The sequence below is a fragment of the Phacochoerus africanus genome, chromosome 5, assembly GCF_016906955.1.
Source record: "Phacochoerus africanus isolate WHEZ1 chromosome 5, ROS_Pafr_v1, whole genome shotgun sequence".
NCBI classification, from domain to species: Eukaryota; Metazoa; Chordata; class Mammalia; order Artiodactyla; family Suidae; genus Phacochoerus; species Phacochoerus africanus.
This window is the reverse complement of record NC_062548.1, coordinates 117249-133927: the sequence shown is the minus strand read 5'-3', so window position 1 is coordinate 133927 and position 16679 is coordinate 117249. Positions and strand designations below refer to the sequence as shown.

At 40.3% G+C, this 16679-nt stretch overlaps 1 protein-coding gene across 2 annotated transcripts in view; it reads left to right on the top strand.

The window, feature by feature from the left end:
• IARS1 (isoleucyl-tRNA synthetase 1) overlaps positions 1-16679 on the top strand; it is a 74382-nt gene that overhangs the window by 41213 nt on the left and 16490 nt on the right. For both annotated transcript variants that reach the window (XM_047779279.1, XM_047779280.1), the window contains exons 19-27: positions 107-251; positions 2400-2520; positions 6309-6400; positions 7175-7252; positions 8714-8835; positions 9232-9334; positions 9558-9641; positions 13298-13472; positions 15690-15802. In XM_047779279.1, coding sequence (XP_047635235.1) covers positions 107-251; positions 2400-2520; positions 6309-6400; positions 7175-7252; positions 8714-8835; positions 9232-9334; positions 9558-9641; positions 13298-13472; positions 15690-15802 — 1033 coding nt within the window. The remainder of the gene's footprint in view (positions 1-106; positions 252-2399; positions 2521-6308; positions 6401-7174; positions 7253-8713; positions 8836-9231; positions 9335-9557; positions 9642-13297; positions 13473-15689; positions 15803-16679) is intronic.

Sequence of the window (16679 nt, the reverse complement as noted above, 5' to 3'; positions counted from 1 at the left end):
TTGTAGAAAAAGTGCTGATTTGCGTATTGCCCTGTCAACATGTTGAGTAATAATATTTGGTTTACTGTCTACCTTTCTTTTCCATGTAATTTTTCTCCTTTTCCAGGTTGTATCTGATTAATTCCCCTGTGGTGAGAGCTGAAAACCTCCGCTTTAAGGAGGAGGGTGTCCGAGATGTCCTGAAGGATGTATTGCTCCCTTGGTACAACGCCTATCGCTTCTTTATCCAGAATGTCCTGAGGCTACAGAAGGTGTGGGTTATGGTGCTGTAGGATGGGGTCTGCCCCATGAAGCTGGGTTGATCTGGGTTTTTTTAAGATGGGGGCGAGCTGTGAGGCAGAGTTCCATGGGAGGCTCAGCAGAGCAGGCCCTGTGAATGGAAGATCAGAGCCACTGGGGAGGCTTGAGACGACGGTGTCACGGGTATCTGGGGTCCATGCTGGACCAGGAGCACAAAACTGGAGCATCATTTTCCAGACACATGCTCACCTCTGCAAGACACAAAAACCTTGTTGAAGAAGAGCTACATTGGGTTTTTTTTTTGGCCATGCCCATGGCAGAGGTCCCAAGGCAAGGGTCAGACCCATGCCATGGCAGTGATAACACCAAATCCTTAACCACTAGGCCACCAAGGAACTCCAGCATTGGATATTCCTTTAGCCAGCCAAATTTGGCATTGGGGACTTGGTGATGGGGAAGCCTGTAGATAGACAGTTACTATGAGAGTATGTGTACCTAGTAAAGGCTGCTGCAGATGGGTGGTCAGGGGAGGCCGTTCAATGAATGCATCTGGGCTAAGGCTCTAAAAGTGAGAGATGTTCTTATTGGGTTGTTGGGGTGGAAAATAGCGGTTGGTGCATGTGAAAGTGCTTCAGAGCAGTTATCTACTGGCCTGGGAGCCATCCTCTGAGAAACCCCCTCCCCTGCCCCTACTGACTGCTCTCCGGCCAGCAGGCTTCATTGCACATGTGCCTGTTTGTGCTTTCTGGACTCCATTTGAGATCAGAGCCCAGCTACCACTCATCTTTTTATCTCCAACACCTTATAAGTAGAATTTCTTAGTAAATTAGTTTTGACCAACCATATGACATTATTCCTTCCTGAGAAAGTGGTTGGAGAACTGAGCTTTGAGCATCGTGTTCCTGCAGGCTGGTGACTCATTTTCTGCTGCCTCTTGCTTCTCTTGGTCTGTTAATGAACCCTCCCAAGAAGAGCAGGGTCTTCCCCAGGCCCCTAGTGTTTCCTGTCTTTGTGATCCTACCACCTCTCAGGCCAGCAGTCCTAAAGTGGGTCTACTTTGCAGGCCTTTGCTGGTGTGGGACTCGGGAACACAGGTTGGTCCAAACTGCACATAGTTTGGGCTTATCTGGGTATGATAGCAAGATGCAGTCTCCACTCCCAGGTGATTAAATCAGGGTAAGAGTCAACAGAGTTGCTGCCGACAGGTGGTGATGCTTTTGCGTATGGACAGGTGAAGTGGGCCTTCAGGATAGAAGGCCAAAGGAATAGGATAGAAGGCCAAAGGAAAAAGAAGGGGTGGAATGGGTAAAGTGAATAACTTAAGCAAAGTTGTTAATTCCTAGTACTTGTTTTCAGCTTACAGACAGTTGTCCAGTCCTGCTCAGTTTTACTGTTCTTTATTCCTTAAGTTTTAAATAAATAGACCCTCTACTTACTGACAAAATGTTAGAATATTTCTGGAGTTCATGCTGTGGCACAGTGGGATTGGGAGCACTAGGACGAAGGTTCGATCTCCATTCCAGCACAGTGGGTTAAGGATCTTGCATTGCCACAGCTGCGGCATAGGTCGCAACTGTGGCTTGGATCTGATCCCTGTCCTGAGAACTCCATATGCCACAGGGCAACCAAAAAAAGAGAAAGAATAAAGATGTTGGGATATTTCTTAATTCATAATTACTCTTTGATGCCTAGGAATTATTTTTTTTCCTAAATTCTCTCTAGTTCACTCAAAAATGTAATTTATTAACTGAAGACTTAATATTCCCGGAGTTCCCTTCGTGGCTCAGTGGTTCCCAACTAGGAACCATGAGGATGCGGGTTCAATCCCTGGCCTCGCTCAGTGGGTTGAGGATGTGGTGTTGCCTTGAGCTGTGGTGTTAAGTCACAGACGTGGCTCAGATCCTGTGTGGCTGTGGCTGTGGCTGTGGTGTAGGCCAGCAGCTGTAGCTCTGATTTGACCCCTAGCCTGGGAACTCCCATATGCCTCAGGTGTGGACCTAAAAAAAAAAAAAAAAGACTTAATATTTCAAGTTTAAAGCTTACTTGGAAAATATTGCTAAGAATCAGAAATTTAGATTGCCAGTAAATTGAAGAATTTATTTCTCTATAGAAGTCTTCCCCCAAGAATGTAGGATGTTTCAATAATTGTCACTTTGTAGGAGGAAGAAATGGAATTCCTTTACAACGAGAACCTGGTTAAAGAAAGTGCCAACATCACAGACCGGTGGGTCCTGTCCTTTATGCAGTCGCTTATTGGGTTCTTTGAGACCGAAATGGCAGGTGTGTCTCTCTTGGGCCTTTCTCCCAGGAATAAAAACTCCTCTCTTTATAATTTAACTTTTGATATTTAACTGTTTTTCTTCATTAACATAGAGGAAATTTTTTGAATATATTTGATTTACAATATTGCTTTAGTTTTTGTTATACAGCAATGTGATTCAGTTATACATGCATTTTTTTTTCATATTCTTTTCCATTATGGTTTATTATAGAATATTTAGTTCCCCATGCTATATAGTAGGGCCTTGTTGTTTATCTATTTTGTTTGTAGTAGTTTGTATCTGCTAATCCCAAACTTAATTTATCCCTCCCTGACCCCCTTTCCCCTTTGTTTTTTGTCTGTGAATGTTTCTATTTTGTAAATAAATTCATTTGTATCATATTTTAGATTACACGTGTAAGTGATATCATAGTATTTGTCTTTCTCTTTCTGACTTAATTCACATAGTATGAAAATCTTTAGGTCCATCCATGTTGCTACAAATGGCATTATTTCATTCTTCTTTATGGCTGAGTAGTATTTCCATGATGACCATTCTGACCAGTGTGAGGTGATACCTCGTTGTAATTTTGATTTTCGTTTCTCTAATAATTAGCAATGTTGAGCATCTTTTCATAGACCTATTGGCCATCCATCTTTCCTCTTTGGAGAAACATCTACTTAGGTCTTCTATCCATTTTAAGATTGAGGTTGGTTTTCTGTTATTGAATTGCATGGCTGTTTGTGTATTTTGAAAATTAAGCCCTTATTGGTTGCATCATTTGCAAATATTTTCCCCCATTCTGTAGGTTGTGTCTTTGTTTTGTTTATGCTTTCCTTTGCTGTGTAAAAGTTTGATTAGTTCTCATTTATTTATTTTTACTTTTATTTCTGTTGCCTTGGGAGAGTGACCTACAAAAACAGTGGTATGATTTATGTCAGAGAATGTTTTGCCTATGTTCTCTTCTAGGAATTGTATAGTGTCGTGTCTTATATTTAAGTCTTTAAGCTGCTTTGCGTTTATCTCTGTGTATGATGTGAGGGAGTGTTCCAACTTTATGGATTTACATGTGGCTGTCCAGCTTTTCCAGTGCCACTTGTTTGAAGAGACTCTTGTCTCTATTTTATCTTCTTGACTCCTTTGTCAAAGATTAATTAGCCCTAGTTGTGTGCATTTATTCCTGGGCTCTTTAAACATAGAAGGAAATCTATAGCGATTTTGAGAAATACATAACAATAGATAAATAAATGTTTCTTTTTATCTTTCCAATATAATTTTAAGGTTTGTTGGTTGTGGAAGTGTGCTGTTCTAAGGCCTAGGGGATTGTCTCAGGGATGTCCAGCATCCTCACCCTCCACAGACACCACACAGGCCTATGGAATCACAGGCTTCAATGGAGGCTGCACTTGTTCCCTGGGGGAAACATTGCCTAAAGTCTATGACCCTCAATTCCTTTCTCCAGAAATTGCCTGGTAGAATTACTTATGAGTCTCAGATAGAGATCATGTACATAAAATAGCTAGCAGGTAACAGGTACTTAATAAGTAGTACTTGTTATTAATATGTTTTTAATATATTCTTAGGTCTACTTTATTAAATAAGTAGTTCCTGTTCAACCTGCAAAAATTAGGAAATACAGAAAAGTAACAATGAAGTTGACATTTCCCCACATTTCTGTTGCCCAACAACAACAGATTTGGTTTTAGACAAGAGGTTAGAAAAATAGATTTTGTTGATTTTTTTGAGATGGGAGATAGAACAACCATAAGTCAAGGTGGAAAATTCCAGAAATTATATTAACCAAGATACCTGAGATGGGTCTGAGTGAGTATGGGTCTGATAGTCAGGGGCTATCAGAAAAGATGGCTTCCCTGTGCACACCCTGGTGACATGAACCAGCTTCCCTCAACACCCTGTGGTTGTCAGGTGCTCCTGTGCTGGTATACTGCTCCAGGGGATTTGAGGCACCAGAGCAACTCTTTGGTCATGCAGGGGTCTGCTCTTCCTCAGCTGGTACATAACTCTTCTTGGAATAATTGGTACCTTTGCACTTTGCACAGTAGAATGGTCAGTCCAGGGAATTTTGAATGCTTTATCAGTCATCCTGAAGGACTACACCCGCCCTATTAAAAATGCACAATAAAGGCCATATGACTGCCAAGCGGTAGGACAGATCACCATCAGTGAAGATGGAAATAAGCATGTGAAACAGACTTCTGCACTTGGGATATCACCCCACTCCCTGGGACACCTGCTCATTGCCGTGCCCACTTTTCTCTCCTGAGTATACAAATGAGTGCTAGGGAGTGTTGCCCAGGGGCCCTTGCCATCTTTAGGCAGCTGCTGTGACCTGAGAACAGCTGCATCTACCCTGGCTGGTCCCTGATCTGCCTGAGAACAAGAGGTTTGGCAGCAGTTGAGCACACAGCTGAGTGGTAAGGGCCAGGTGCAAAAGGCTGGGCGGTGCACATTGAGCCAATGAGATGGAGTCCAAGCCCAGAGTGCCCAGTGCACTTCCCACTCCAGCCTGTCAGCTTTGTGCCTCGCTTCCATCATCAAAATAGAGTTCTGAGGACTAAAGAGGTAGCATCCTTGAAGAGTCTGCAGTTGCTCTTAGTGATCTCAGCAGTAGTTGCTGCTGCTCTTGTTTATTGGTACTCATGATATATGGGCTTGGTTTACTTTCTAAGAGTTGAAACTCTTGAACACAGGAAACTTTGGCCTCCTAGAAAGTGAAAAGTTTAGTGACCTTGGAAATAACTTAGATGAGCCTCTTTCTTCACAGAACACTCCCTGATCACAGAAATTACCTCTCTAAATATGTGACCAGGGAGTGCCTCTGGCCTAGGGCTTAGTCCACCAGCACCTCAGTTTTAGTCTTTGTGAACCGCAGCAGAGAACAGCTCTGGCTTCAGCAACTTATCACTGTGTGAACTTAGACTGGGAGCCCCATTAACAGTCACTGAACTCTTTTCACTAATGTAAACTGTGTTAAAAATAAGTCTGTGCCTCAAACGGGGTTGGCTAGATGCCCTTAACTTCCTTCTTGTCCTCTTAGTTCCTCAAGGGAGCCATCAAATTTTTATATTTCTTCAAGATTCTTCTTTCCTTCCAATACCCCTTTCGCTTTTTTCCCTTCTCTATTTAACCTTTTGAACCCTGTTCTATTTTATTCACAGCCCGTGCCTGAGTTTCTCAGTTGTAGCACTACTGATGGTTTGACCTGGGTCATTCTCTAGTGGGGGCTGTGCGTTGTAGGTTGTTGAGCAGCATCCTTGGGGTGCACCCACCAAATGCCAGGAGCACCCACCTCCCCAGTTTTGACAACCAGCATGTCTCTCCAGACCTTGTTAATGTTCCCTGAAGGGCAACATTGCTCTGGCCACGAAGCCCTTATCTTCACTGTGCCTCTTAGCATCTAGTTAAAGCTTTATATGTGTCTGTCTTAGTTGAGGTTAAGGTAGCACAGTGGAAGGAAGTTGGGCTCTTGTGGTACTGCCACTTTACACAGTTTCAGATAAACGGTACCTCATGGAGTCATGCAATGGGCAGTCTCAGCTTCGTAGCCACACATACGGGGTTTCCTGTTTCCTTACTGACAGAGTTTGTTTGTAGCTCACAGGGTGGTTTGGCACCCTCAGTGAACAAGCTGTTGTGATTGCTTCACTTTGCTATTTCCTGTCTCCCAAACAGGCCTGGCAGCCCTTCAGTGACAGGAGCCGCCTGCTTTTTCTTGTGCTCAGCCCTCTCTTAAGCATCCTAGGTGTTTGTATGTTCTCGCTGCCTGACGGACTGTCTTCCTTTTAGCTTATAGGCTCTATACTGTAGTTCCTCGACTCGTCAAGTTTGTGGATGTGCTGACCAATTGGTATGTCAGGATGAACCGTCGAAGATTAAAGGTAAGTGCAGGCTGTTGTTGGGAAGAACAGAAAATGTAGGAAATATGAGAGTTGAGGAAAATACCAGCCAAAAGGAAAAGGGGCATTTTCAAATGCTCTTTTTGAAGCTACCTTTTTCCTTTTACATTGTGTAGTAATTGTACTGCCACTCGGTGGATGGGGGACCCATGAGTTTAAATGTCATCGTGTTTATTCTCAGAACACAATTATGGATATTCATATTGGAAGAAAAAGTCTCAGGCCAAACAGGACTAGACCGAGCAGACCTCTTAAAATCCAAAATTAATTCATACAAGTATTTTACAAATGTCGTTAGGTACAGCTGGGATCTTGCAGGGCAATTCCTTGCTTCTACCGCTAGAGGTACAGTTATTTATTGACAAGAGTCTTCCTTAAGCCTCTTGGGGATTTAGGATGAATAAAGCATGGACCCTGCCCCAGAACTTAACCTGTGCGTAAACAACAATGGTAGAAAACAGCATGAAGGATGCCCAGACCACAGATGGAGGCTGCCCATTAGTACTGCCTTCAGATGTGCTAATGATGAAATCTCATAAAAAAACAGTAATTTTATTTTTGGTAAAATGTATTACATACACATCCATCTAGGAGAACATATAAAATGTTTATAGTAGTTATCTCTGGGTAACTTAATTATAGTTGAATTTTCCCCTTTTTATTATCTTTATGTTTTTTCCTTGTAATTATTACTTGGTTATTACTTGAATTACTTGGTTTTAACAGTTTAATGTGTGTTTGGTTTTTACTCACCAGGGTGAAAATGGGGTAGAAGATTGTGTTATGGCCCTTGAGACCTTGTTTAGTGTCCTACTTTCTCTGTGCAGACTTATGGTAAGATGCTTGATCCCGTTCTAAAACTCTAGCCCTGTGGCTGCTTGTGATGTGCTGTTGCTACAGTGTCCTGTGTCTGTATCTATTCTGTATTTGTTCCACCAGAAATAGAAGTAGGCTTTTTTTGGTTTTGATGTGTGTGTGTGTGTGTTTCTTTTATAGCTGCGCCTAGGGTATATGGACGTTCCCATGCTAGGGGTAGGATTGGAGTTGCAGCTGCCAACTTACACCATAGCTACAGCAATGCCGGCTCCTAACCCACTGACCAAGGCCAGGGATCGAACCTGCACCCTCACAGAGACTATGTAGGGTTCTTAACCTGCTGAGCCACAATGGGAACTCTGATATAGATGTTTTAAAACAACTTTGAACTCTGTTTTCTCTTCAGAAATCTCATTAGCTTATATATGTTAAATAAGGCTAAGAAACATTGGCTATAAAAGCTAAATTTCTTTCTTTACACTCATGGCATGTTAAGCTCAAGGTCCTTGCATCTAAACTCAAGAGCCACATAACTCATCTTAATGTAGAGTCCTATAATTGTCTGTGAGTTGCAGGGAAGTTCTTAAACTACTATCTGAACAGATATCACTTGAGTATTTTACTTGAAAAATGTACATACCAATTGATTTTTTTTTTTTTCCTGAGCTGGAAGTAGTTTTTTTAAATGTTTTTATTATAGTTGATTTACAATGAAAGAGACTCAGTTATACATTTATATACATGATTTTTTTCACCCAATTGAAATATTAATTAAATGGTATACGAGTAGCAATTCCAGTTTTAATGTTCTGTATCTTATTTTTGCCACTCCAGTTTAATGTTATAAGCCTTCTGTTTCTTTTCTTTTTTTTTTTTTTTGGTCTCTTTAGGGCCACACCCATGGCATATGGAAGCTCCCAGGCTAGGGGTCAAATGGAGCTACAGCTGCTGGCCTTTGCCACAGCCACAGCAACGCCAGATTCTTAACCCACTGAGTGAGGCCAGGGATCGAACCTGAGTCCTCAAGTTCATTACAGCTGAGCCATGACGAGAACTCCCTGTGTATTTTCTAAACGTTGCATGGAATGAGAACCTACTTTGTACCTCCAGTCCAGCCTCATTCTCCTTCATCCTGTGAAGCACGTGGTGTTTCCCCAGTTTACAGATGAGGTTTCTGAGGTCTAGGGATTTTCATTCCTCTGCATATTGACTTGACTGGCATGGGACTGGGCTCTTATTACGGACATCCTCAAGGGTGTTTTGGGTACTTCTGGCTGCTGCCGTGCTTCATGAGTGTCCACCTCGCCAACTTTGGAATGAGGTCATTTCTCCTTCATAGGGCATTTTTAGTAACCTCATGTCCACTTCTGTGCATATTACATGTCATTTCTCTAAAATGTTTATTTAGTTGTTTCTTACTCTGAGATCAGTTCATGGTAACTACATATAAATGACATGATTTCTTCTCTCCTTATACAGGCCCCTTATACACCTTTTCTTACTGAATTGATGTACCAGAATCTAAAGATGCTGATTGACCCTGTTTCTGTCCGGGACAAGGACACACTGAGTATCCACTATCTCATGCTGCCCCATGTTCGGTAACAATCATATATATGCCTTGCCTAAGCCATGGGAAGGAGTGTTGCCAGAGATGCACGGATGTAGGGGCCCCAGTTCCCTGCTCCAGCCCCTCCGTGTCCTGCTTTCTACCTGAGCTGCCGCTTAGGCTACAAAATGTGTAGAGGGATGCTTCGTGTGGAATCCCTGTTAGAGCTGTGGGATTGATCTCGGACATGCTAGACACCAGGAAGTAGGCTCAAGCTTGCTGCCTGTGCCCTAAAAGCGTGTGCTGTCCTTTCCAAGTTCCTCCCTGGGAAGCCTAGCCCCACAATCACGCCTCTAGCCTAACCCTCTTCCTCACATAAGCAGTCCTCTCTTTGTGATTTTATCCTTTTAAATCTAATCTCTTTCATATCCCTGCGTCTATCAATTAGAGAGGAATTGATTGACAAGAAAACTGAGAGTGCAGTGTCTAGAATGCAGTCTGTGATTGAACTTGGACGAGTGATTCGAGACCGCAAAACTATTCCAATAAAGGTTTGAAATTTTATTTCTATTTTACATTGCACAGACCTAAATAATTATGTTTTTGGTATATTTTTCTTCATTAGAAAACGCAATAAGGGTGTGAATGGCCCAGTACTGGATACACCTGCTTAGTCTGGAGCTTGATTTTCAGTTAAAGCATTTAATATTCATTTTTCTGCGGTTTAGAGGACCAGCTGCTTAGTGAACTTCTGCTTCCTTTTTCGCTTTCTAGTATCCTTTGAAAGAAATTGTAGTTATCCATCAGGATCCAGAAGCTCTTGATGAAATTAAGTCTTTGGAGAAGTATATCATTGAGGTAAGACAGTTAATTTGGTCTAAATAGACTTGTTTCCTCAGGAAGATTATTTTGATTAGTACCCTTTGTACACATACACTCTGAGTGAATAATTTGTCCTTTTCCTTTTGGATATCAGTATATACATAAATTTTACCATTTATGAAAGTTTATACCTTTCCTTTTTTTTCTTTTTAAGGGCTGTACGTCCAGCATATGGAAGTTCCCGGGCTAGGGGTCTAATCCAGAGCTGCAGCTGATGGCCTTTGCCTGAGGCACAGCCATGTGGGATCTGAGCTGTGTCTGCTGCAACCTCTGCCGAAGCTCACGGCAATGCTGGATCCCTCACCCACTGAGCGAGGCATGGAATCACACCCGCGTCCTCATAGACACCTTTCGGGTTTGTCACCCGCTGAGCCACCACAGGCACTCCTATACTTGGTTTTTAGAGTCATCATGAATTTTTACAATGAAATTGTAATTCTTTAACAATGATCTCAGGGTCTGTGAATTTTTCACCTTTGTTGGGTCATTTATCCCTTCATCAACTTCTCTTCCCCAGAATACTTTTTGATTATTAACAAGGAGAAGAAAAAAAAAAACTTTGTTCCTTCAAATTATGGTGGAGATAATAACACAGACTAACACTTACTGGGGGTCCACCATGTCTCAAGCACTGTTCTGAGGGCTTTGCTTGTGTTAACTCATTTGATCCTTACAGCACTCTGAGAGATCACCTCATATCTAGATGGTCATCACCCCCTTCTAAGGATGTTCACTAGGGTATCTCCTACTGACTTGTTGCTAGCATTTTACACACATATACACACATTTGTATGTACGTATGTGCACATCAGTGAATACAGTGGATCATATATATAGTTTTTGTTTTGTTTTTAATGGCCACACCCGAGGCATATGGAAGTTCCCAGGCTAGGAGTCAAATTGGAGCTGTAGCTACCAGCCTACACCACAGCTCATGGCAACTCCAGAACCTTAAGCCACTCAGCAAGGCCAGGGATTGAAACCTCATCCTCATGGACACTAGTCAGTTTGTTACCACAGAGCCATGATGGGAACTCCTGTAGTTTTTAACTTACTTTTTTCACTTTACAGTATTTCTTAAACAGCATCTCATGTTAAGATATAGAGATCTAATTGATTCTTTTTAAGGGTCTCGTGCTCTACCTACTGAGCTATCTGGGTGACTGAACTTACTCTTTTTTTTTTTTTCCCCTTTTTTAATTTTTGTATTTTTAGGGCTGCACCCACAGCATATGGAAGTTCCCAGGCTAGGGGTTTAATTGGAGCTACAGATGCTGGCCTATACCAAAGCCACAGCAACGCCAGATCCGAGCTGCATCTGTACCTATAACACAGCTCACAGTAATGCTAGATCCTTAACCCACTGAGCAAGCCAGGGGTTGACCTGTGTCCTCATTGATACTAGTCAGATTCATTTCTACTGAGCCATGATGGAAACTCCAGTTTATCCTTTTTAATAGCGGCAGAGTTCACTTTATGGCTGCATCATAATTTATTTAATTACTCTCCTGTTGCTGGAATTTAGGTTTGTGATTACAAACAAAAGGGGTGTGTGTGGGTGCACACCTATGTCAGCATAAATATGTTGGATAGATTCCTAAACAAGTTTTGTCAGAAGTTTAAACTGTCATGTCAGTTGTCCTCCCAAGATGCTCTATTCTATGATATTTTAAAAACAAATGTATCATTTTTTATTTCATTTTTATTCCTTTCACAGGTAATATTTAAATCTTTATCATATGTTGTGGCTGTGGTATAGGCCGGCAGCAAAAAAGTCTTTATCATAGAAAATAATTTCTATATATGATATTGAATTGCTTGAGAATTCCAGACAAATATTAGAAACTAAGGAGTTTATAACTGTAGAAACAGAGTTTATAACTAAAGAGTTACAAATTCTGTAATTAATGCTTAAAATATGGGTAAAATAGAATATGTTTAAATAGAATATCTTAGTCACTCTGAGTTAAAATAATATATATAATGACAAAACTAGAAATTTCCCTAAAATTTGCCTCAGTTGGCTATTCCATATCTTACTTTCATATTTCCTGTGTGGTCACCATTTCCTGCTACACTGGCATTCCTTAACTAACTAGCATGATGTAGGCATGAAATGTTATTAATTGGTCCTTTTGGTTAATTTTTAGTTAACTTTGTGATGCTTTGAAATTGCCTGAGCAAAGGTTTATCCCTGAGATAGGAAGCTCATATTTCTAATTCTAGAGTCCTTATTAGTTGAGTTAGATTCTACTTAATTGATTGATCTGGACAGGATTTTTTTCATACCATACAATTCATTGGTTTTTAGCATTATTTATAGAGTTGAGCAACCATCACCACAATTTTATAGTATTTTCCTCACCCCAAAAAGAAACCCAGTATCCGTTAACATTCATGTACCATTTTCCCCAAGATTTTGTCATCCTCTGACGAACACAAATCTGTCTTCTGTCTCTGGGCGTGCCTACTCTTGTCGTTTTATTTTTTTACTTTTTTATTTTTTACTTTTTTATTTTATTTTTTTACTTTTTTTTTTATTTTTTTACTTTTTTTAATTTTTTTACTTTTTTTACTTTTTTACTTTTTTTACTTTTTTATTTTATTTTATTTTTATTTATTTTATTATTTTTTTTATTTTATTTTATTTTTATTTTTATTTTTATTTTATTTTTATTTTATTTTTATTTTTATTTTATTTTATTTTTATTTTTATTTTATTTTATTTTATTTTATTTTTTTTATTTTTTATTTTATTTTATTTTATTTTTTTGTCTTTTGTCTTTTGTCTTTTTAGGGCTGCATCTGTGGCATATGGAGGTTCCCAGGCTAGGGGTCAAATCAGAGCTGCAGCTCTGGCCTACACCACAGCCACAGCAACTTGGGATCCAAGCCAAGTCTGTAGCTTACACTACAGCTCACGGCAATGCCAGATCCTTAACCCACTGAGCACGGCCAGGGATCAAACCCGCATCCTCATGGCCACTAGTCCTGTTTGTTAACCGCTGAGCCATGACGGGAACTCCTGAGCTTTTCTATAAATGTAATTGTACAATGTGTGGAATTTTGTATCTGACTTTGTGATATAACACCAAGGATCATTCATGTGATAGCATGTATGTGTGCTTCATTCCTTTGTACTGCTAAATAATAGCCCATTGTATGGATATATATACCGCATTTTGCTTATTCACAATTGATCATCATTTGAGTTGTTTCCACTTTTTGGTTATTGTGTTATGTTTAGTTATTATGTTGTGTTTGGATATTGTATTTGGTTATTATCTTGCTATGAATGTGTGCATGTTTTTTGTGGACATGTTCTCATTTCTTTCCTTCTTTTTTTTTTTTTTTTTTTTTTTTTAAAGGGCCGTGCCATGGCATATGGAAGTTCTCAGGCTAGGGGTCAAATCAGAGCTAATGCTGCTGGCCCATTCCACAGTCACAGCAATGCAGGATCCAAGCTGTATCTGTGACTTACACCACAGCTCATGGCAATGCCAGATCCTACTGAGTGAGGCCAGGGAATCAAACCTGCAACCTCATGGATACTAGTTGGGTTTGTAACCTGCTGAGCCGCAAGGGTGACTCCATTTCTTTCATTCTTATTTCATCTTGTCTACCATCTGTAGGAATTGAATGTTCGAAAAGTTACACTGTCTACAGATAAAAACAAGTATGGCATTCACCTCAGGGCAGAACCAGATCACATGGTCCTGGGGAAGCGTCTGAAGGGAGCCTTCAAGATGGTGATGACGTCTATCAAGCAGCTGAGCAGTGAGGAGCTGGAGTGGTTCCAGGAGAGGGGTGGGTATATGCTTCATTGGGGGCACCATTCCTGGCATCAGCCTCATGGGTGTCACATACTTAGACTCCTCTTTGACTTCTACTATCACAGTCTTTTAGATAAAATTTTCTGTCCATAAAAAAATTTATTAGGAATAATGTTGATAATTTAGAAAAAAGAGAATAAAAATGACCCATCACCCATCCATTTAATGCAGATTGAATGCCTAGTATCTGTTGTTTATTATGTTAGGTGCTACGGTATTACTGAAATTCCGATTTATTTCATTCTAGATACATATGTAGTCATATATTTATAGCTTTACAAAATGGAAATCATGCTATTGTTTTAAATTTCACATTTTTCACTCATATTTTTACATTTTGTGTTGATTTTAGGTTTGTATTTTCACTTTACATAGTAAACATTTTTGTGTTATTTGTCTTTCTGTTTGTTTGTTTTTTGTTTTTGTTATTTTGCCATTTCCTGGGCCGCTGCTGCGGCATATGGAGGTTCCCAGGCTAGGGGTCGAATTGGAGCTGTAGCCACTGGCCTAAGCCAGAGTCACAGCAATGTGTTATCCGAGCTGTGTCTGCAGCCTACACCACAGCTCATGGCAACGCTGGAACCTTAACCCACTGAGCAGGGCCAGGGATCAAACCTGCAACCTCATGGTTCCTAGTCGGATTCGTTAACCACTGAGCCACAACGGGAACTCCTGTGTTATTTGTCTTTAAAATGCTATTTCAGTAACTGCTACAAAAATTTTTTCTTCCAGTGAATACCTGATATTTAACTAGTCTTATCATTCATGCTTTAGATTGTTTTAATTCTTTTACTAGTATAAATAGTATTTTAGTGAATACTTTTCACAGGTTAATATTTTGTCAAATTGATTCCTTTTGGCTAGATTTCTAGATAGAAATTACTGAATCTGCTGGGTGAACCTTAAGTCACCATTGAGTTCTACAAAGGCTGATGTGGGTCTAGAAAAATCTACCCTAGTGAGAGAGCAGAACCCCTTGAGATTAATTACCAGCCAATAGTATAGAGCGTTATTGCTATCAGATGTTGCTTGTGGAGAAGAAGATGATGACTTTTAGGTGCCAGAATGAAGACTAGACGATATTCTAAAGAAAAAAAATTATGTTTTAATTTTAAAATACTTTGTTTTTTGTTTTTTGTTTTCTTTTTAAGGCTACACCTGCAGAATATGAAAGTTCCCTGGCTAGGAGTTGAATCAGAGCTGCAGCTGCTGGCCTACACCACAGCCACAGCAACTTGGGATCCAAGCTGCATCTGCGACCTACACCACAGCTCATGTCAATGCCGGATCCTTAACCCACTGAGTGAGGTCAGGGATCTCAGCTTTGTTTCTGCTGAGCTACAATGGGGACTCCCAGATTCCCCAAATTTTTAGATAAAATTTATAAAACACAAGAGACTAGCAACTAAAAATTGAATCAGTACTAATTTAACTTGATATGTTAACTTAAAATCTGCCTTCAAGTCACAAATGTTGTTTTATTAGCCAAAATATTAAAAATTCCTGAAATAAAAGCCTTATTTGAAACTGAACTCCTATGATTTCTAACCTATAGTTTCTGAATGGGTTGTTTTGCATTGATGGATAGCAAAATACTTTTCAGATTATAGTGACATAAAGTGAAAACGATAGCCCATTTCTCAAAGACCAAGAAGATAATTTGTGAACTACTATAGTAGGCTTCCCTAAAGATAGAAATTGCCGTCTTCAGCTGTTTATTAATTCTGCCTGTCATAAATAGGCATGATGCTGAGAACTTCACACTGTCTACCTCACTGCACCCTGCTAGACAAATAGTAGAACATAGGGTACTACAACCGGTGGGTGAGGAGACTCAGTCCAATTTGACTCTGTAGACTGAGCATTCTTCCTTAAAGCATGCTGCTTGTGTTTATGGTAGGGATTCATTGCCTCCCGACACATGTTGTTGGACCTGGGAGCTTACATACAATAGTAGATATTGGTGCTGATTTAAATGTTTTCAGGGCAGCATGGTACAGTCTAAATAATTTTATGTTTGTCATATCTTTGACTAGAACAATGATATGAATCAGGAGGACATAATCTCTTGAAGACTCTATAGCTTGATGATGTGAAGATTTTTTTAAAGAGTGGCACAATATATTGGTAGCAGGGCAGCTTGAGGAGTGAGGTGCTGACTGAGTAACAGTGACAATTGCTTCTCCAATAGGGACCATCGTTGTGGAAGGCCATGAATTGCATGAAGAAGATATCCGCCTCATGTACACCTTTGATCAGGCAGCAGGTGGAACGACACAGTTTGAAGCACACTCAGACGCTCAGGTATTTTTCTTTTCCCTAGAACATTTCCTTACCAAAAGATAAGAACATAAGAGGAGAAAATCTTTACCTATTATCTTTCCTGACAGTATTGGAAGCTTGTTTATTTGTTTGTCTTTTTAGGGCCACATTCATGGCATGTGGAGATTCCCAGGCTAGGGGTCTTATCGGAGCTACAGCTGTCAGCCTACGCCACAGCCCCAGCAACACCAGATCCAAGCCTTGTCTGTGACCTACACCACAGCTCACAGCAGCGCTGGATCCTTAACCACTGAGCGAGGCCAGGATCAAACCTGAAACCTCATGGTTCCTAGTCGGATTCATTTCCGCTGCACCACGATGGGAACTCCTGAGTACTGGAAGCTTTAGATTGGCCTTTTTGAACTCCTCTATTGTAACTCCTTAACATATGCATTTCGTTAGTGAATACATAAATATCTTGTGACTTATGCATGCAATTGTCCTAGGTGTTGGATCATACAAAAATCAGTAAGTTGGAATCCCACCTTTCAAGGAATGAGTTGGTCTTGCACATAGAAAAGTTAAGTCAGGCATGTCCATATGCCATGGGTGCAGCCATAATATTAAAAACTAAACAGCACAAAATTCTTAGAAGTTTATAACACAGCACCATTTAGTCACACAACTGAGCCAAAATAGAATTAATGTAGTTTGTTTATAATTTGTGTCCTCCTTTGTTAACAGCTGTCCTTCATCTCTGGAGAGAGGTGCAGCTTTTCACTTTTCTTCTGTAGGGTGTTGCTCACAGGAGATAGCGTAAGACCAGCTTTCAAGAGAGTCTCTAATGTAACTCTGATTTGTCTACTAACATTGACAGCTCTTCTGATACACAAAGTCACCAATCCTGAAGCACTTAGAG